The 22,794-nt window shown below is 36.7% G+C and overlaps 1 protein-coding gene across 1 annotated transcript; it reads right to left on the bottom strand.

Moving 5' to 3' along the window:
- Window positions 1-1,483: 1,483 nt before the first annotated feature.
- Window positions 1,484-21,288, bottom strand: ern2 (endoplasmic reticulum to nucleus signaling 2). Its single transcript, XM_079895907.1, has 22 exons — window positions 20,943-21,288; window positions 19,010-19,127; window positions 18,773-18,806; window positions 17,802-17,874; window positions 17,650-17,722; window positions 16,840-16,962; window positions 15,580-15,684; window positions 15,190-15,457; window positions 13,206-13,284; window positions 12,977-13,130; window positions 11,916-12,040; window positions 11,242-11,370; window positions 10,415-10,637; window positions 9,983-10,073; window positions 9,334-9,523; window positions 7,232-7,331; window positions 6,846-7,045; window positions 6,563-6,710; window positions 5,550-5,677; window positions 5,352-5,475; window positions 5,152-5,219; window positions 1,484-3,231 (listed from the first exon to the last, which is right to left on the bottom strand). Exons 1-22 carry the CDS (start codon window positions 21,006-21,008, stop codon window positions 3,061-3,063), a joined length of 2,790 nt encoding a protein of 929 aa, XP_079752033.1. The 5' UTR covers window positions 21,009-21,288; the 3' UTR covers window positions 1,484-3,060.
- Window positions 21,289-22,794: the final 1,506 nt, after the last annotated feature.

The following is a 22,794-nucleotide window of genomic DNA, read 5'->3' as shown; positions in this document are numbered from 1 at the left end:
GGTTTTGAGTGGTTGGTGAAACCAATTGTTTTTGTGTGCAGATCTCAGAGCCTAGGCTGCCTACAGAGACGCGTTTTTTGACGGCATGCTTATGGGGCGGGCAGATAGCGGATCGTTAGGAAAGATTAGATGAATTTGATCATTTATTTTTGGGCCTGAAATCCCTGATACAACCTTTAAGATAAACTAACCCACCCACCATATTTGCATAACATGACTGATATGGGGTCCACTTTACACTACTGTGTTAAAGATGTGCTTTTTTTTATTTTATTTTTTTTATGTCAAAACCCAGAACACTATTCCGCAAGCGGTAGTAAATCTAAAGGGAACAAATGTATTTTATTTTATTTTTTTAGTTCGAGTAAAATATGGTTTGTGGTAAACATAAGTTGATCATACTTGAATGTTTTGTCCTGCAATGTAAATTACACACACCCCAAACGTTCTTATCTAGTAACTTAGAAGCATACATTTTTAAAATAAGCATATTGGCTTCTAAATTTGAGTTTTCGATATGGGGGTGTGTTATGTTGAGGAACAAGTATTGTTAAATTTTTACCACAGAATTTATTTTGCTCACAAAACTTTAAATAGGGAAGTCTTAAGGGAACCACTGGTGAATTAGTCTTCCAGGGTTTGACGTCATCCTTGTGCCACTCTATACTTTTATTCACCAATGATGCATTTATTTGAACAAAAGTGACAGTAAAGACATTTCTGTTAATGCTGTTCTTTTGAACTTTCAATTAATCAAATTCTAATATTTCATAATATTACGGTATTTTTGATCAAATAAATACAGCCTCGGTGAGCATAAGAGGCTTATTTCAAAGTCGTTAAAAATCTTACTGACCCTAAACATATTGCATATTTCTGCATTAGAAGAAAGACTTGATTTAATTGTGTCCTCTCAGTAGCGTTTATTCACATTGCCACTGAGTGCAAGAACAAACATTTACTTTCTACTCTTGCTTTTAAAGGGTTAGTTCACCCAAGAATGAAAATCCATTCATTCATCATTTACTCGCCCTCATGTTGTTCCAAACCTGTATGAGTTTCTCTCTTCTGTTGAACGCAAAAGAAGATATTTTGAAGAATGTTTGTGACCAGACAGTTGACGGTAGCCATTGACTTTCATAGTAGGAAAAAAAATACTACTGTCTGGTTACAACATTCTTCAAAATATCTTCTTTTGTGTTCAACAGAAGAGAGAAACTCGTACAGGTTTGGAACAACATGAGGGTGAATAAATGATGACAGAATTTTAATTTTTTTGGGTGAACTATCGCTTTTAGCTTGAGTAACACTGGCCGTCACAAATCTGACAAATTATTTAAACACTTTTTTCCGTATATTTGCAAAATAAAAGCATATACTACAACATAATATTATGGACTAGATGGGATATACTTGTTCTTTTAGGAGCTGGCTGATTTATCATGGATAAAATAAAACTGCAGGGAAAACTTAAACACAAACAAAATGCTTAAAAATACAGTTTATTTAACTTTTTTTGTGTGCACCAAACAAAAAACCAAGGTATAAAAGTATAACCCCAGAGTGCAAAGTGTTTTGCAGGGCACCAAGTTAGTGTAAAACATGTTTAATTGAAACATTTTACATTAAGTTAGCCAATAGTCTGTTGTAGATGCTATAGTAAAATGGCACATAAAAGTACCATGGTACTAGCATGTTTATGTACGTGCACCATGGTAATTTAATGATATTTTTGAGTAGCTTGTAATTATCCCAGTGTGTGAATACCACCTGATTCAATCAGATTTTTTTTGTAAAACATAGTATACATTAACTCAATATTTGGTAGAAAAACAAAGGCACTAGTATTTCCACATTTGGTGAATAGTTCCAGTGGCGAATATCCTCAACACTTAATTTATAAAAAGAAATGTTTGTTTTTTTAAACTAGCAGTATAAAACTAGTGTACAGCAGGTAGTAAAAATACTTTAAGGAAACACCATATTTGTGTTTCAAAGCTGTAACAGAAAGACGAGGATGAAACTGCAATGTGTGTTAGACTGTAAAAGATCCATAATCTTTTTTTGTGAATCGTAAAAGGGAAAAAAAAAAACAGTTGCAATTTATCTGAATCACACAAATACAAGAATAACGTGTACAATATGACACAGAAAGAAAAAAGAATATTTCTTGTTTTTAGTACACAAATTATCAAATATCTTCATATATCTGCAAATATTAATGGATGTTGTGCTGGCTTTTATCATTCTTTTAGCATGTAACCTGGCTAAAACTATAGTTCACCCAAAAACGAAAACCACTAATTTATTAATGACTTGGAATATACTGCACAAGATGGACCACATATATAATATATTTTTAGAGTACTTTTCACCCTTTATAAAACTTGAAATCATCCATTCATTGTAATTGAATGAAAAATGGCAGTCTTCAAAATGTTCTCGTTTTGTTTTTCATGGAAGAAAGTCAGTCATATGACTTTAAAAGACATGAGGGTGAATGTATGATGACAGAATTTTAATTTTGCAGTGAGTTATCCCTTTAAGAAACCATGTCCTTAATATAAAAATACTTTTACCATGTAGAACTCTACCTATTAATACAAGTAGTTAGCTGGAGATTCAGCAATCTTGTGTGTTAAAAGCCAGAACTAAAATAAAACAAAAATGGTGGAACATATGCCAATATATAAGCTGATGTCAACTCATTGGAAAATAAGGCCTTTTATTTCTTTACTATTTGGTTCCAGCAGCAAAGCCAGCAGCGAAAAATGGCAGCTTTGTAAAAGCCCATTAATACACTCAGTAACTCACTTGTTTTTTATCTGACCTATAAAACCTGTCTCTATAAAAGCATAGGCATAAAAATCAGCAAGCCCATTGGGATGTTTATAAGAAATTGTCTGTAGTGCCCTACAACGAAATATGCTCACAGTTCTGACGTCCATAATTATAGATTGATAGTCTTTAGTCTAGTCCTCAAGGTGTCCATTTCCTCAAGCACCCTACTTTTCCTCTCCAGTCCAGTGTAGGAACAAACAAGTATGTCTCTGCGGATGTTTAGTGGTGGTAGTACGGGTGAAACGGTCTCTCGGGGGCACAGATGCTGAGCGCTGAATGCGTGTGAAGCAGTAACCGCGGGAAACGGGAGGTAAAATATGTCACAAAACCATCAGGGACTTCACCGAGAGCTATCTGAACCTCTGATGGGAGTTCATGATAATGATGTTTCTGTTGAAAAACATTAGACGAGAGGTTAGGATATATGATATGATATTATTCCAAAGTTTGGGGTCATAAAGTAATTACTTTTATTCAGCAAAGTGGCTGCATGAGGCTAGAGCTTATTTTATTGAAAATGGTATGCTCATATTTGTATGAGCGTGTGTGTATTTAAAGGGATAGTTCACTTTGAAATTAAATTTTGGTATGTTTTAGCTTACCTCAAGGGCATCCAAGATGTAGGTGTCTTTTTTCCGCAGTAGTTTCAATTTTGATATTTTTAGGTCAAACCGTTCTTGTCTGGCAGTCATATAATGCAGGTCTGTGGTCACTGTCTCAAAGAGCATGCACAGAGTCCAAATTAAAACAATTCCCCATCGTCCAAATTAAACAATTCCCCATCGTAAGTACACATTGATGGCCTAAGACACGAAACGAGCGGTTTGTGTGAGAAAACGAACAGTATTTATATCGTTTTTAACTCTTGTACACAGCCACGTCCAAGTGATCTGAGGGCGCTCGCGGATCCTGCTGTGTGACGTGTGCGCAGACTGGTGCATAGATATATATACACTAGAATAGATGCGGCCTTGGCTACGGCATTCGTTCCAATGAACTGCCGTAGCCAAGGCGACATCTATTGTATATATCTATGCACCAGTCTGCGCACACGTCACACACCAGGATGTGCGAGCGCCCTCAGATCACTTGGACGTGGCTGTGTACAAGAGTTAAAAAACGATATAAATACTGTTCGTTTTCTCACACAAACCTCTCGTTTCGTGTCTTAGGCCATCAATGTGTACTTACGATGGGGAATTGTTTAATTTGGACGATGGGGAATTGTTTTAATTTGGACTCTGTGCATGCTCTTTGAGACAGTGACCACAGACCTGCATTATATGACTGCCAGACAAGAACGGTTTGACCTAAAAATATCAAAATTGAAACTATTTGACACCTATATCTTGGATGCCCTTGAGGTAAGCTAAAACATACCAACATTTAATTTCAAAGTGAACTATCCCTTTAACACAGCCGTCACTAGTAGAATGGAACACTGGTGGATGGATTGTTTTGAGCATGAGAAACTGTAGGTTATTGTTAGCGATGTTTGAGCGCAGAAAAACTCCGGCCTCAATTGTTGTAGAGGGGAGCTGGTGCTGTTTTAGTACCTGTACAGTGCTAGTTTTTAGACTGGTTGTATTAATAACCTTTGTTTTAAATCACGCTCTTAAAGTGATAGTACACCAAAAAAATAAATAAATAATAATAATCTGTCATCATTTACTCACCCTCAAGTTGTTCTAAACCTGTATGAGTTTCTTTCTTCTGTTGAACATGAAAGAAGATATTTTGAAGAATGTGGATAACCAAACAGTTGATGTACCCCATTGACTTCCATAGTAGGAAAAAATGTATACTATGGAAGTCAATGGGGATCAGAAACTGTTTGGTTACCCACATTCTTCAAAATATATTCTTTTAAGTTTAACAGAACACAGAAACTCATACAGGTTTAGAAAAACTTGAGGGTGAGTAAATGATGACGGAATTTTTTATTTTTGGGTGAACTATCCCTTTAACACTATTTATTTGCACATTTTGCACACCCATTTTAATAACCATTGACCACATTTCTGTTTTTTCCACCATGGAGTGATTCTCCTTGTGACCGCTTGGGTCCTTATCACATACTGTTTTTACTGTATTTTTGATTAATTAAATGCAACGTTGGTGAGCATAAAAGATTCTTACCAACCCCAAACTTTTGAATGGTATATATTATATTATATTATATTATATTATATTATATTATATTATATTATATTATATTATATTATATTATATTATATCAATGTGAATTGTTTTTTTGTGGTTACTGACTGTTGTATGTAGTACAAACACATTAAAGTTCTAAACACTTACTTTATTTCGCATTGCTCTAAGAAGGTCTCTCACAGAGTTTCCTTTATATGTACGAAATTTTCTAAGATCTGCAAGATGGAAAAAGGTTTATATTAAACATGCAAATTTAAAGATATGAATGAACGTGGAATAAAACATTGTTCATTTCATATACATAAAAAAAATCCACATTTTATTCAAATGTAAATAGCAGTGCTTACCAGCCTGCAGCGGTGCCGATATGTGCATCCTCCAGTTGGTTCTCACGACAGATCTGCCGGAGTTCTCCAGACGGGCCACTATAGGGCTGTCTGCCGGCTCCTTCTCTATTCTGTCACTGACATCCTATAGCCAAAGAATGAATTTACTTTCTCGCTATACCCTTCAACGTGCTTCACTGAACACACACAAACACACACCTGAAAGAACTGCAGTTGTTTCTCTGGACTCCAGAAGAAGGGATGTTTGAGGATGGACGCTGCTGAAGGACGTGTCTCTGGTTCTGCACTGATCATCCGCTCAATCAGATCTCGGCCAATCACGTCCTCTACAAACACCAAAACAGACAGAAAACCATTAAAGCGATAGTTCACCCAACAATAAAAATTCTGTCATCATTTACTCACCCTCATGTTGTTCCAAACCTGTACGAGTTCGTTTCTTCTGTTGAACACAAAAGATATTTTGAAGAATGTTGTAACCAGACAGTTGACAGTAGCATTAATTTCCTACTATGAAAGTCAATGGCTATCGTCAACAATTTGGATACCAACATTCTTCAAAATATCTTCTTTTGTGTTCAACAGAAGAAACAAACTCGTACAGGTTTAGAACAACATGAGGGTGAGTAAATGATGACAGAATTTTTAAATGCATACAAATGAATTAAACATTTATTTTACCTAATAAATACCTAAAATTTATCAATAGTATTTTAAAACAACATTTTTGTTATTCATTGACAAGGCTGATTTTACAATTAATTTAATGAAGGGGTCCTATTAAGCTTTTCAACTTTCTTTAGTGTGTAATGTTGTTGTTTGAGCATGAAAAAAGGTCTGAAAAGTTAAAAAGCACAAAGTCCATTTCATAGGCAGTTATTCTCTATATCAGTGCAAACTGTTTCTGAACTCCCTGAAACGCCTTGATTGTAGTCTTGAGTACTACAATCATGAAAACCTATTCTATTAGACCCCAGAAAACAAAATGGAGACTTTGAAAAAGGATATATTACGTCCCCTTTAAAAAGACACTTGTTAATCAGCCAAACAACACAGTTATTAGTTGATGGCAATGCAATACAAACAAATCATTTCTACTGATGGGACATTTTCATGTGACATTTATGGCAGTGATAAGAGTTTCTAAACAAAGCCGGACACTTCTGAAACAGAGAGTTCACATACAAGCACATTAAAGCATGCACACAAACCATGAATATCCTCCATAAAGTGGTCGAGGTTATAGACTGCAGAGAGGATATTAGCTTGACGTCGCAGAGTGTCACCAAACGGATGCTGTCCTTTGGACGTCACATAATAAAACACACATCCGGCAGAAAATATGTCCACGGCACTCGTCTAAAGAGATAAAAATAGAGGAAACAATGCAATGAATTACAATGAAATATTTAGAATCTTATTTAGTTTTTAAAATTCAGTACGCCACAGTATCTGTTTTTTAAATTCAACGTGTGACGTGTGTGTTTGTCGTACAGGGTTCCCTTTTGGTGCATTTATGAGTAATTCAGGGGCAATCCAGCCTTCGGTTCCTGGTATTCCAGAGCGTAGGCTGAAACTATGGCGACCATCTGGAAGCTTCTTACACAAGCCGAAATCTGAGATCACCGCCCGGACTCGACCCAATGCCCCCGGGAGAGAGAGCAAAATATTCCGTGGCTTTAAATCCCTGTGAACTGAGTACGAGAGGGTCACGTAATTAAAAAATGTCCGAGGGTTGCATATATGCCCTCACTATCCGGTTACTCATTTAATAAACATCAGTGCAATGCAATACTAGCATGTGCAACTATAACGCATTTTTATGTAGTTACAGGAGGGGAGTTATCGTTGGAATGGTTGCTATGACAACAGTGGCTCACCGATGTTGAGGGAGTGAAGGTGAGTGAGGCCACACATTGTCTGGTCCAGCAGAGACACTGGGTTCAGGCCTGAGTAAGGACAGCTTGGGTCCTCCACATACTACATACAAAAAAACAGAGTGCATGGGAACAGATGAGTTGTGATTATACAGCTGAAAATACAGTTGATTACAGACAAAATTGAATACTGAAAATGTTATTATACAGTTAAAAAAAATAGAGAATACAGTATATCTTTATCAAAAAATGTTCATGTTTTTTAGAAGAAATATCTAAATCCTTAAACCATCTTTTAAAATTAAGCATTTTGTATATTTGTCAGAGAACGTATCTTGAATGTAAGTCCCTTTAAACAAACACTCCACCGTTTTTTGAAATAGGGCTTATTCACCTTCTTTCCTACATTTATAGGTGGGCAGATGCATTTTTGTCTCAGTGCATGCATTGTTTTAGTTTGACAGGGTCGGCGTGAGCTTAGCTTAGCTTAATGAATGGAATCCTTTGTTGCCAGCTAGCATGTCCTGAGTAAAAGTGATCAAAACAACAACAAAAAAAACCCCACCTAATTACTTCTTGTGGCCTGCGTATTCACAACGAGTACAAATAACGATGCAGATTAACACTAGGCGATTTCCTAGGCAGATATTGACTTGGGACTATATTAGGGTGATTATTATCACAGAGATAACTAATAGCGCAGAGATATCACGCAACACATGAAATCCCACGACTGCGTGATAACTCTGCGCCCAAGTAGCAGTGCTTCGCCTGTGCTTCCCCCTAATATAGTCAATATCTGCCTAGGAAAAGCTAAGCTCGCGCCGACCCTGTCAAACTAAAACAATGCATGCACTGAGACAAAAATGCATTTTCCCATCTATCTAAATGTAGTGGAGCGGCTAAGTCAGGGTTCACCAATCTCGGTCCTGGAGGGCCGCTGTCCCTGCAGAGTTTAGCTCCAACCAGCTCCAACACACCTGTTTGAAAGTTTCTAGTATGCCTAGTGAGACCTTGATTAGCTGGTTCAGGTGTGTTTAATTGGGGTTGGAGCTAAACTCTGCAGGACAGCGGCCCTCCAGGACCGAGATTGGTGAACCCTGGGCTAAGTGCTTATGTTTGGCAGAATCGTTCAGTTTATGATACAAGCGTGAAAATTGGCATGAGCAGTCTCCATGGGTCACTTGACAAGAAAATTGTCCGAGCCACTTGAAATTTCAAGACGGCGGCCATTTTTCAAGATGGCCGACACCTTAGTGGAGCAGTTAAGTGATATAGTGGTTTATTTGGTGATACAAGCATGAAAATTGGCATGAGCAGTCTCTGTGGGTCACTTGACAATAAGCCACCTACAGCTACTTGAAATTTCAAGATGGCGGCCATTTTTCAAGATGGCCACCACCTTAGTGGAGCAATTAGGCTTAAGAAATCATTTAGTTGGTGATACAAGCATGAAAATTGCCATGAGCCTAATTGCTCCACTAAGGTGGTGGCCATCTTGAAATTTCAAGTAGCTGTGGGTGGCTTATTGTCAAGTGACCCACAGAGACTGCTCATGCCAATTTTCATGCTTGTATCACCAAATAAACCACTATATCACTTAACTGCTCCACTAAGGTGTCGGCCATATTGAAAAATGAAAAATCTTGAAATTTCAAGTGGCTCGGACAATTTTCTTGTCAAGTGACCCATGGAGACTGCTCATGCCAATTTTCACGCTTGTATCATAAACTGAACGATTATATCACTTAGCCGCTCCACTAATGTAGGAAAGAAGGTGAATAAGCCCTATTTCAAAAAACGGTGGAGTGTTCCTTCAAGGAAAGTCATTTCATTTGGCAGTCATTTCAACCCTGGTTTAATTTTTTTAAATTAAATTATTAAACCCAGTGGTTGGGTTAGTCCATATTTGACCCAAACATGGGTTGAAACAACCCAGCATTTTTTAGAGTGTAGAATTGAATTATAAAATTCTCATGTAGACAGACTTCACAAATAATGATAAAACAGAGAAAAGTGGAAGGCAAAAATATTAGCATCCCTTAAAACCATGCATTAAAACCGTCATTCTATGCACACACACACAAACACTCATTAAAACACACCTGCTGGAGTGTGGCAGCACACAGCTCTATGGCGATGTAAGTGAACTGTCTGTCCCGCTCTGTGCAGAAGTAACGGATGACGTTGGGATGCTCGTCTGATTCACGGAGGAGCTGAACCTCTCGCTCCGCAAACTCTACACACTCCGGAAGGATACGCTTTACCGCCACACGCCGACCGTCAAACTGACCCCTGTGTGCACAACACCAGTGAATTTAGGGTAAAGAACAACCAACCAACCAAACCAGAACAAAACAAAAATGCTCAGATTACAAAAACGTTTCACCGCAGACAAAAATGGCTTTCAATAAAACTCGGCTGACTATGCAATAGAAAGGTGAATTTTGTCTGAAACTAGTCTGCTATGGATACGCTATCAAATACTGTCTGCTTTGTTTTAGTAGGAAATACTTCTAAACAAACTTTTAGATATAATGGTGTCAAAAGTCCGTACGCATTTTGCTTCATCCGGCTGACACTTGCTAACAACAATTAATTTCTTGTTCCAGGTAACATGAAGAACGAGTAAACATTGTTCATTTACACATACTACCGACATTGTAACAATACAAAGCTTACGGGTTGAAAATGTAACTTCACAACACAGAATTAGTACACTACATTAGTATCACACAATCCATGAAAACCCACCGGAACACGAAGGTTCCCGCCGTCCCATGGCCCAACACCTCAGCAGGACTGAAAGAGATTTTAGCCACTTCCACAACGTCATGTTGTTCATCTGAAGAATATGAACACACAAATAACAATGCTATGCAATGTGGAAAGAGCTAAGAAATAATACATCTGACATTAGTTACTCACTTAAAAAAAGTCATTAACTAAAATTAGCATTATAGTGAATAACATATAAATAAATAGGAAAATCAATGGGCCTCACTCATGAAATACAAGCAGAACAAATTTTTGTAAATTTGTAAAATCCTTCTTTAAAAAACATTTCTTATAATTAGTCATATAAAGCATACATCTAATTAAGGATAGCTTGGATTTAATTGTATATTTACACAAAAATTTGTTTTTGTGTTTCATTAATGAGGCTCAGTAGAATAGATCCCATACTCTGTGACTGGCCGGCTGTCGTTACGGGGGCGGAGTCTTTGCTTGAGAATGGCTGTGTTTGATTGGATGCAACAGAGCTAGTCTTCCCTGAATTGCTGTTGTTGTTGTAGGATGATGATGATGAGGGGGAAGTGTTGGACTCTGACGGAGCGCTCTGATTGGTCAGCCCGGGCAAAGGGTTGGAGTCCACTGACTCTTCAGACCTCAGGGATATTTTGACAGGCTGATCAAAAAAAGAACAACAATCAGTTTTTAAGTGTAATTTCTTATATAACATATATATATATATATATATATATATATATATATATATATATATATATATTATCAATATATAGGTCTATATGTAAATAATAAATACATATGTGTTATGTGAATAAAAAAGTGTGAATAAAAAGCCTAAATTCAATCTGTTCATCATTTAAAGCGATCGAGTCTCTAAAGAAAATTTGGACTAAACTGCTCAATTGATATGGATAAGTTTTACAATGTCTTTATGAACTTTTTGAAGAGTCAAATTGGTAGGTGATTTCATTAAAAAGATCTTCATTTGTGTTCCGGAGATGAAAGCAAGTCTTACGTGTTTGGAACGACATGAGGGCGAGTAATTAATGACAGAATTTTCATTTTTGGGTGAACTATCCCTTTAAGCCCACATTATGTGTGTGTGTGTGTGTGTAAATAGTTATATGTATATGTGTATAGGTGGTGTCACCACTAATGATAAATAAATTATATATATTCATTAACATCAGAGGGTTACTTTAGAGGAACACTGATACTGATACCAATTAATTCCAAATACCCTCTCTAAATCTATAACTCACTTTCTTGTGTTTTAGCAGGAAGGCAATCCATGCTCCCAGCAGCAGTGTCACCACCAGCACGGTCATGGGGTCAGAGGTCAAGGAGTCTGGCAAAACGGGGGAAGAGCTGTGCTTTGTTACTGGTGGCAACTGTAAACAAAAGATGACAAGTTTGTGCTTGGCTGTTCGAAATGCTTGCCATTTCATCATGCAAGAGATTTTCAACGGCCTACAACCACTTATTAAGATGCTACAGACACTGTCATCTGAATCTCAATTTATTTCACAATTTCATTTAAGAATGTACAGCTCACAAATCAACATTCATGTTAATCCCCCATTTAGCTAAATCAAGCATAGTTTTCTACATGGAAATAGCCAGAAGTATGTCATAATATCAGAAGTATGTCATATTTTCTGTTAATAATAACTAATATTATATTACCTTAAAAATAAATAGCATTATTACATAGATTACAAGCATAGATTACTTTACGGTACTTTTATTTATAGATTACTTTTATGGTACTTTTAATTTCTCCTTTTTGAACATTTTCTGGAAAACAGCACTGTGAACATAATATCATTGTATGTGTTTACAATGTATATAAATGTTAATTTTCCAGACAACATGAGGGTGAATAAATGTTTCTTAATTTTTTGCTTAAGTGTGTGGAATTATGCATTGGACTCACTGGGTGAGACGGAGAACGGAAAGAACCAGAACCCCGAGGTGGGATGACATCACCAGAGCGCTGCAGGTTTTCTGGAAAATCTCTCAACATGGTGGTGTGAGCCACAGGAGGGACTTCATGGTGACCTATTCATACACACACACACACATACACACACACACACATACATAAACACACGATGGGTTTTCGTGTTTTATGGGGACATTACATAGACATAATGAATTTTATACTGTACAAACTGTATATTCTATCCCCTAACCCTATCCATCACAGAAAACTTTCTGCATTTTCATATTTTTAAAAAACATACTTTACAAAGATTTATAAGCTGTTTTCCTCATGGGGACCAAAAGAAGGTCAAGGAACATTTATTGCCATATTTGGACACACACACACACACACACACACACACACACACACACACACACACACACACACACACACACACACACACACACACACACACACACGCGCGCATGCATAAATGTAATACAATATACTGATATTCGTTGAATGAACATTAAGAAATGTAATTTGTAAATGCTCTTTCTTTAACTATTTAATTTAATTTTGTTATTTAACAACATTTTAAACATTAAATCTACTTATAAAGTAATATAATATAATATACTAGGCTATAATGTTTTTGATTTAACTATATTTAATATATTCATTGTTTTAATTTAAAAAAATATATAATATAATATAATATAATATAATATAATATAATATAATATAATATAATATAATATAATATAATATAATATAATAAGCCGCTGTTTTAGGACAACAGTTTGAGGGAAGATGATTTTTTTTGTGCATCTCTTCACATTTTAATCAGCCCAGCCCAACTGGTTTTAAAACTGGTTTAGTCAGAGGTAAGAAAATAAACCTCAGTCCTGAATCTGCTGAACTAGAACTTAACCTGTGGGTGTTGCAGCATTACACATGCATGTATATTTTAAGTATGTAAATGAGCAAAATTTAGAGTACAATTTAGAGAGTCTGTGCATATATAAAGATAAATACGTTGTGTGTTCAAATGTATTGGTTGGCCGTACCTATCAGCAGCCACTGATTCTGCAGAGAGGTGCTGCTTCCTGGTGGATATTTCACATCAGTGCTGGGCGTGATCTCACACTCGGGCCGCCCATTACCCATTGTGACGCCAGCTGTGATGGGCCCCTCGATGCGTGCAAGAGTGAGACCTTTTGGCTTCAATGGGAAAGAATAAGGTTATTCAGAAGGAAGATTTACTATTGGTTTTGAAAAAATGATAGCTGAACTTACCACTATTGCAACACCTTTATGTACAAGGGAGGCAGAAGCATACAGATGAGAGTCCGTCTTGCCAACATAGAGAGTGGGACTATCAAAATATGCACACAAAAATACATAATTAGATTAAAGGGGCCCTATTATGCCCTTTTTCAAAGTATTGATTTTGTTTATGGGTCTATTAGAATAGGTTTTCACGCTTGAATGTTCCAAAAACACTTTATCTTTCACAATTTTACATTGTTGCAGCACCTGTCTTCCCAGGCCCTCTCCCAAATGGCGCATTTTATGTGCATTTGCAGTCTTGTGGACTTCGTCCGTCGCCTGCGTGTTTCGGTTAAGTCCAAAAGACCGTAGAGTGTCCCACCGTAGAGTGTCCCATTTGTCATTTTAGTTTTCAGAAGGGTGTTGGTAAGCACCCATTTGCAGCCGATATGTGCCCTTGATGCACACTTTTGCTGAGCCCGAAAGATTGCTCAGCAGCAGACCTCTACCCGACAGTCAAAGTGGCATTACGTCACGAAAGTGTGGACTGAGGGGAAGACGGCGAGGGCTTAGGGTTCCATTTGGGACAGGGCCGTAGTCTGTCAGTAACGCTCTGTTTAGTTCATGTCTTTATGTCAGTCCCTCCTTCTGAAAAGCACAATGTGCTCTGATTGGTCAGCTGGACCAGTGCTTTGTGATTGGTCAGCTGCTTTGTGCGTGTTTCAGAAATGTCACCATAACCACGAGTTTCAACACATTACTAATGCAACTCAACCAGGCCTCTCCCTTTTAAAGTAACCAAAGGAAATAACCATAGACTGTAAAAACATATGGACGTAGTGTCTGTGACTTGACCCATAGGTTTCTGAAGAGCATTTTTGAAGCCCAAAGTGGGCGGAGCCGGCCGTCGCCATCTTGGCAGCGCGTCACCGAGCTTTACTCTCGGATAACCGAAAATGGGCAAAGAGGCGGGATTAGCTGTGGTGACGTGACGGCTAACAAACAGCAGACAAACGGCTAGTAGTGACAGCAGCGGCAATCCCCTTGTCACTCAAGTGGCCACGCCCTTAATTATGCAGAACTTTAAGGCTTGATATAATTTAAATGGATGAGTTTAAAAAAAATCCCTCCCTCACAGTTGTCATGAAGGGCAAAATTAACTATATAGACCAAAACTACTTTTTGTATCAGGCTGTAAACATATTGTTTTCTGTTATAAATTTGGGCATATTAACATGGGGGGTATATGGGATTGACTCTCTTTTGGAGCCTGTCTCTAGTGGCCAGTCGATGAATTGCAGTTTAAGTCACTTCCATGTTGGATTCAAGAGAGAGACCGGAAAGTTGGCGCTTGTATGAAGAGTGGTGCAAGTATGACAGAACCCGGAAGTCTAATTCGCCGCTGGTTCTTTGGAGATTTTCCTATGGGGTTGTATAAAGCGTTTTTTTCAGTTCATGAATAAAATAAAGCCTGTGCTAACCATAACTTGACAAGACTTTGACGTTTTGTTCTACAACGTACACTGCACACACTCACACACCAAGCTGTCTTATCTAACTTATTAAAAACGTTTAAAAAAAAATGAACAGTACTGCTTCAAAATGTGCGTTGTCGCTATGGATATGTGTAATTTACGCTGTAGAACAAAACATCAAAGTATAGTCAAGTTATGTTTATTTTTCATCTTTAATTGAACTGTTCCTTTAAGAGTGTGTGTGGAATTATGCATTGGACTCACTGGGTGAGAGGCAGGCTTTATTTTACACAGAAATCGAAAAACCCCATTATAAAACCCCATAGTAAAATCTTGAAGTAACCAGCTGTGAATTAGTCTTCTGGTTTCTGACGTCTTTCCTGCACCACTCTATTGCCTGGATCAGTTAAATGGAAGAAAGAAAGTCACACAGGTTTGGCACGAAATGGTGAGTAAATGATGACAGAATTGTATTTTTGAGTAACCCATCCCTTTAAATAAATGGGTTTTAAAATACCATTCTAAGATTGTCTTACACTAGCTGAGTCTTGGTGCTGTGGTTCTCCTTTGTGAACTGGTAGGCCCACTTCATGGTCTGGGACTGTGTGTTTTCTGCAGTAAAGGTCAGGTAGCGCAGGGTTTCTGTAGACACTGTCAGGTGAGGAGCTCGCCGCAGACTGTCCTGACTCCATAAGTAGAACCCCGCCACTGGAGAATCAAACTTCTGCATCCACAAGACCTCGCCAGAGTCCCGATCCACCGTAACCACCAGACCGTCCCCACTGGATGCAAAGTGTGACATCTCTGTGATACACAGACACACGCAACCATGATGAAATCCAAAAACATCCCCAACATACTCATATGCATTCACAAATTCAGTAGATTGGCTTGTAAAATCTGTGCATGCATAGTGAGGAACGTACTGTATTCATATTTTTTGTCATCATAGAGAGGGGCGGAGTAGTCGTTGTAGGTGGCATTCCAGCGGAGCTCCTGAGTCTTCGTATCATACATGGTGATCATATATTCTGCAGACATACGTGCGTACATGCGTCACATGATTTGGAGGCAGTAAGATTTTTAATGTTTTTGAAAGAAGTCTCTAAAAACAGTTATATTGTGAAATATTATTACAATTTATAACAGTTCTTTTCTATTTTAAAGCTACACTGTGTAATTTTTTAAGTTGATTCTTAGCAAAAAACATTTTGTTCTTTCAAAATGATATGTGCTTATTAATGTGTAATTACTTCTACCAACTAATCAAGTATTCTCGTAAGCGTAGAATTTGCCATTTATAATACATACGAGCGAGTCGTTTGAATGGCGGCAGCCATGTTGCGCCTCCATCTTGAAAATACATTCGCCAAAGAGGGACATACCTGGAAATTCAAGCTTCGCCTTTCGCGTTTTACACTCAGTGGCACCGTGACGAATGCGAGGGGGAGATTACTCGCGACTGCCGGCAGATTTGAAATAATACGGCCAGCGTAGGAGTTAAAACGCCCTCGGAATGGGAGGGGCTAGAAAATAATATTCAGTTGGTAGTCATAAACAATTTCACCGCTAGATGGGAGAAAATCCTACACAGTGTAGCTTTAATATACAATCCCATTACCAGAAAAGTTGGGACATCTTTTAAAATGCAATAAAATCAAGAATCTGTTATTTGTTCATTCTCTTGAACCTTTATTTAAATGACAAAAAGTACAAAGAAAACATTTAAAATGTTTTCACTCACCAACTTAATTTGCCTTCACTATCACTTTACTTTTTACTTTTTTACTTTTTTACTTCACTATCACTTCTTACTTTTTTTACTGTATTTTTCATTTTAAAAATGTGACCTTGGTGAGCATAAAAGACTTCTTTCAAAAACACAAATGCTAAATTGCCACTAGAATGCATTGCAACTAAATCTGAGGAAATTTCAAGATGTCAGCTGTGAATATAACCATATTTTTTTATCCTTGGTGGTTGCCAGGTGATGCAATGCAGTTGCTAGGGTGTTTCAATATTACCATACATGTTAAATATATTGGATATAAATAAATAATTAAATAAATCTTTATATGTGCAGTGTCAGAATGACTTAGGGTGTATATAGAGGAATCTGATATGCAAAGGGACAGACATAGACAGGCATGAGTTATAAGACAAGGTGCATGTATGTGTGTTCGGACCTGTGCGACCAATGTACAGCAGAGGGGCAGAGGGGCAAATGGAGTCTGAGGAGGAGGTGCTCAGACTCGTCTGTTTTTCACCTGTCTGAGGATCAACCACAAACCAAGTGTCCTCTTTTTTACCTGGGAATGTAGACAGTACAATAAATGAGAGTGCAGCTTTCCACGGGTTTCACATTTTATGAACATGCTATCAGGGTTCCCACGCCCCTTAAAGGGATAGTTCATTAATTACTCACCCTCATGTCGTTCCAAACCTGTATGAGTTTGTTTCTTCTGTTGAACACAAATGAAGATCTTTTTGATGAAATCTGAGAGCTTTCTGTCCTTCCATTGACAGCTACGCAACTACCACTTTGAAGCTTCAAAAGGTTCATAAAGAGATCGTAAAACTAATCCCTATGAATTGAGCGGTTTAGTCAAAATTTTCTGAAGAGACTCGGTTGCTTTATATGATTAACAGATTGAATTTAGGCTTTTATTGTGAATAAGATGAACAAAAGTCTAAGTGGTTTGGAATGACATGAGGGTGAGTAATTAATGACAGAATTTTCATTTTTGGGTGAACTAACCCTTTAATGTAATCAAGTCTATGCAAACACTTACAAAAATCTAATCTAGCCTATTAAGTTGCCTAGCAAAACTAAAAGTATGTCTGTGACTTTTAAGCTTTTATTAATTTTCATGACTTTTGGAAAATCATATTGTGCATGAAATATGAGAATATGAGCATGGGAATTTTTCACTACAGATATCAAACACTGATTTCACCATAACACATTGCAAACACACAAACATGTTTGACGTTACCCGTGTAGAGCACTCCATCGGAGCTCCTGCAGGGAGAAGACTGGACCAGTTCTGGAATAGTGAACGGGAGTTTCTGCAGAGAAGATTCATAGAAATGACATGAGCTGTAATTGACTCAGACAAACATTCACAGCCCTGCCCGTGACACTCACCATCAGACCCTCTTTACGCTTGCCTCCTAGAACATACAGACTGCCATCATTGGGATCCGGTAAAAAGCCTGGCCTACAAGCGTTGAAAATTAAATGAAAATACAGAATATAAGTTGGATTGTGAAAAATAAGCATTACATTCCAGAATGCAGTCAGATTTGAATACAGGATTTTTAAAAAACAATGCACAAATTGGTACTTGGCTATTTATAACATTATCCAATAGCCTGCATGGTTTAAGCAATGTCATTGGTAAAGGAATGTTGTTTCAGATAAAGTTCTAACAATATGATGAAAGACTATGAAGACAAAAAATGATTCTTAATATCTTAATAACATAGATCAATGAATCAATCACAAGACCAGGAACAAGAAATAAGAAAGTAATCAGGGCCAGTTTTGATTTAATCTGGATTTTAACACACACAAACACACGCACACATACTACCGTTCAAACATTTGGGGACAATAAGATGTTATTTTTTTCTTTTTTTATTCTGCATGGACACATAAAATTTATAAAAAATTAGCAAATACATTTATAATGTCACAAAAGTTTTCTATATTAAATAAATGCTGTTCTTTTGAACTTTCTAAGCATACAAGAATCCTGCATTATAATTTTTTTATTAGTTTCAATGAAAATATTAAGCAGCACAACTGTTTTCTTGAGCAGCATATTAGATTAATTTCTGAAGGATCATGTGACACTGAAAACTTGATGAATGAGGCTGAAAATCCAGCTTTGTCATCACAGGAATAAATTACATCATAAAATATATCAAAATAGAAAACAGTTGTTTGTAATGATATCTCGCAATATCACTGTTTTTACTCTATTTTTGATCAAATAAATGCAGCCTTGGTGAGCAGAAGAACCTTCTTTCAAAAATATGAAAGAATCTTACAGACTCCAAACTTTTGAATGGTATTGTATGTTGACTTTGTTTCTGAATCTGTTAAACACTTACTCTTGGAAATATGCAGGGACCTGTATGATGGGATCTAGGAGAGAGAAGGTGAAATGGTTATGGAAGTTGTTTGGCAGATATTAATTTACACTAATTTTAAAAATGTCAAATATGTCATGTTTGTATCAACGAAAAGCAGTTTACTTTAAACACGTCTTGATGCTACAAAACAGCAGGATCATATTCTTTCTGTTATCACTTTTCATAATGCACATACATGCAGGTACACACACACACCTTCTTTAAGTGTCCATTTGATGTCTCCTGTCTGTTTACTGATGGCATGCAGACTTCCATCCAGTGTAGAAACAAAGAGCAGAGACTCAGGGAGTGAGACTGAACTTCCTCCTTCACACTGAAAGAGAAACCAGTAAAACACCTGCAGATATCAGACTATTTAAAACTAAATGCTACCTGATATGTAGCCACACATACTTATAATGTGTGTTCTCTTGAGAGAGAGAGAGAGAGAATGTGTGTGTGAGTGTGTGTGTATGTGTGTGTGTGTGTGTGTGTTTATGTACAGGTTTGGATACATGTGAAGACTTTTTAAAACCATTTAGCTTTAAATTTAACAATGTCCACATGTCTGTAAGAGTTAGAGTTAGAGCAAATGTTATTTAAGCACAAAAACCATTGTGTCTATAAGGGATCCTTCATAGCTTCAGAGGTTAGTGTGTGTTTGTGTAAGAGAGCACGGTTAACAGACATTAACCAGGATATCCTTCTTCATAATCGTTTGACGCCACTCCTATATTTACCAAAAACTGCCTAACATTATTTGCTGTGTGGATTTGCATGACCAAAGAAAAACTATTTTAAAACATTTAAAAAACTGGGTGTTTTGAACATTCAGAGAACATGCAGATATAATGTTTTCTTACTTAATGGGAAAGATAGCAAAACGTTATTTTTTATAACATATTTTTGTTAGCTGGATCCATCCTGTTATGTAGGCCTACAATTAAGTTGACTGTAGAATTTGCAAAAACATTGCAAAACTGCCTTGCTCCTCCAAAATACACCAATATAAGATATAACATTTACTTTTATGAGGACATTATTAAGCTGTTATTTTATTAATGCATATAATCATTATGTATTTGAGGAGATATAATATTTACATTTAGAATGATTCATCCTGAGGGCAAAAAATATATATTTACTCGGGTCAGACTAAGACTGAAGCCTGATGGGCCACACAAGGGTCAGTAAGTGATTAAAATAAATGATCATATAGCACTCTTGACCTCTTGTTATAACACACGTGCACCCGCTCTGGGAACAATGAATATTACATTGCGCGAGCTCTCCAGTACAAGCCTATTAAGCGCGCGCTCATGCAGGTCTCGTGCTCAGGTTGGAATAATATGACACTATTATAAGGGCACAAACAGAAATTAACTTAAAAAAACCTCAATTACTATGGTCTCCAACTTCTGCCAAGCTTGTTGCTCGGATGTCGGACAAAGTCCGATTCACGAAATGAATCCTACTTTTGAACTGATTATTTTAAATGATCTGAATCACAAATTTGTGAATCGTTTCGATCGGGTCATTTAAAATAATCACTCGACTGTTCGGAATGACCTTGATCAGTAATAAAACCGTGAAGTAGGTAACGTTATAATACAGTTAAAAATGTCAGGAAAAATAATTGTAGCCTAATATTGATAATATTTTACTTTCAATTAAAAAAAATTCAATGTCTGCAAAAATTACATTAGTTATGGCAAATATTAGTACAAAAAACGTATTAGATGCAGCCTACAGTACCTAATCGAAAACATAATTGTAAAAAACCCTCAATATCACTACAAAATGAACATTAAAAGCCAGCGCAGAGTGATAAAGAGTGAATGGGGTTTGTGAACTGGTTCGTTCAAACGAACCGTCCGACTGAACCGATTCGACCAAATTAATCTGACTGACACACATTTCATTATTGTTATTATTAATACTACAACTAATAATCATTTTATTAATATAATAACAATAAGCTCTTTCTGATACTGATTTGTTTGTTTATTATTTTTAATTCCGGGAACCCCAAAGTACCCCGCCTCCGCGTATCCAAAAATAGATCAACACATATCACTATCCCAGTGCATTCCCTATGGTGACCAGCAACATAAAGTGGTAAACATGAGATTTATTTTCCCGTTATTACCTGTGACACGATTCCTGCGAAGCTAAGCAAGAACAACAGCTGCAGCTTCTGTCTCCAGTCCATCATTCTCTCCCTGAATCTGGTGAAAGTTGCGGCGTGTTTGAGGTTCGTGTCAGTAAATATACACTAAGGTCGAACGGGCTCCAAACTCCTCCAACAAAACGCCATTATCACATAGTGTCGGAAAAAAATTCACAGCGACATGCTCAATCACTTACAGTACTGTTGCGGTTCAGCAAGTGTCTGTGACATGCCAGACAACCGATCCTATAAAAAATTACAAATATTGCACATTTCCGTGTTGGGACGGAACTGGTGATGTCACTCAAATCAAACAGCATACAGTAGAAAACTAGAAGGCATAAAAAAAACAAAAAAACTAGAAGGCACGGCCATGTTTGTTTGATTGACAGCGCGTTTGACCAATGGCGTCTCGCTGCGGTGAGTTGAAAGGCGGAGTTTCGAGAAAACTGGATGTCATTTTAAAACACGTGGAACAATAACAGTTTGGCCCTGACAATTGTTGACAACAGGCCTGTTTTGTCTTTTTTTTTTCTTTTCCTTTCGAAGTTCAACAAGAATATTCTCTCTGCTCATTAAGTGGGCTTATAGAAAAGAATTGATCGCTTTATTTTCTGCAATTTTAGTGCCACCATCGGAGTTAATGTTTTATTACCTCGTGTAGTATTGAGAAATGACATACTGGAACATATGACCTTTTTTTTTTGTTTAGTCGTTTTCTCAACGTAGTAATTTAAAACATAAGAATAATAATGGTAGACCTGTACAAATAAATTGAATAAAACATATAGATAGAGAGCGATAATGTAAAATAGTTGTGACAATGTATACTCCATTAACTTTTTTTAGCGTGGGTTTATTTTTTTAAGTCAATTTCTTTATACATGCCTTAAGTGAACATTAAGCCGTAAAACACTTGAATAAATCAAGGATGTAAAAAAGTAACAAAAAAATAAAACCATTATTATGACCAACAAATCTTGCAATTAAAACTTGTAAAACGTTTAAAACACTTAAATGTGTTTTAATAAAATGTGACTATTTGTCTTACATCCGATGAACTCTGCTGATCTCTTGTGTAAGATTTTAATGGCCACCAAATTGAAACATATTTACATATTAGTCGTAAAAAAAGCTCGATATTGCGAATACATGTTTGCTTCTAATATAAAATAACTGGTTTAATTGGTCATTGCACTAACGTAAAAAAGTCTGTAAAATATATGTATTGTCAGATGATGAATAAACTTGGTGAAAAACATATACAATTAATTTGATAATTTGTGTATAATATTTGTCTTAAATGAATGAAACGATCAAATGATTAGTTGATCCCTCCTAACTTCATCCGTTTTATGACAGTTGATAAAGCTATTTTAAATGATTGAAATGATTTGTAAATATAAGTGCATGAAACTCAAAAGGTGTTGGATCTTCCTCTCGAAAATTATGCATAATTATCCTTCGTCTCCCCACTGTAAGCTGTAAGCTATACAACAAGTTGGCTATATCGCAGAGCTGTTTATGATATTTTACATTAGACCGTACATTTTAAGAGGATTACTACTGTTGTAACAAACATTCTGAGACATATGCAAAATACTCGCGTTCATGCGAAATGATTGGCCTTTTCATTGGTCGTTGTTTACATAATGCCCCGCCCCCTCAGTGTGTCTGCAAATCAGAAGCGGGGAATGTCAGGGAATTAAATTGAAAATAAATTAGGTGTTTTTTTATGTATATCATTGTTTAGTGCATATAGTATTTAGATAATAACATTATTTCATATTAATTCAAACTATTGTAAAATTATAGTTAATACATTTCGTAA

The sequence above is a fragment of the Squalius cephalus genome, assembly GCF_949319135.1.
Source record: "Squalius cephalus genome assembly, chromosome: 2".
In the NCBI taxonomy this organism is placed as follows: Eukaryota; Metazoa; Chordata; class Actinopteri; order Cypriniformes; family Leuciscidae; genus Squalius; species Squalius cephalus.
Note: the sequence above shows the minus strand (reverse complement) of the source record. Positions and strands in the feature narration are given on the sequence as shown.

Excerpts from the sequence above, each read along its gene's own strand:
- ern2 (XM_079895907.1), bottom strand. The coding sequence starts at position 21,008 with ATGATGGACTGGAGACAGAAGCTGCAGCTGTTGTTCTTGCTTAGCTTC. Across the intron at positions 17,875-18,772 it reads GTCCCTGCATATTTCCAAGA|GCCAGGCTTTTTACCGGATC; the intron begins GTAAGTGTTTAA and ends CAACGCTTGTAG. Across the intron at positions 13,285-15,189 it reads AGCACCAAGACTCAGCTAGT|TCCCACTCTCTATGTTGGCA; the intron begins GTAAGACAATCT and ends ATATTTTGATAG.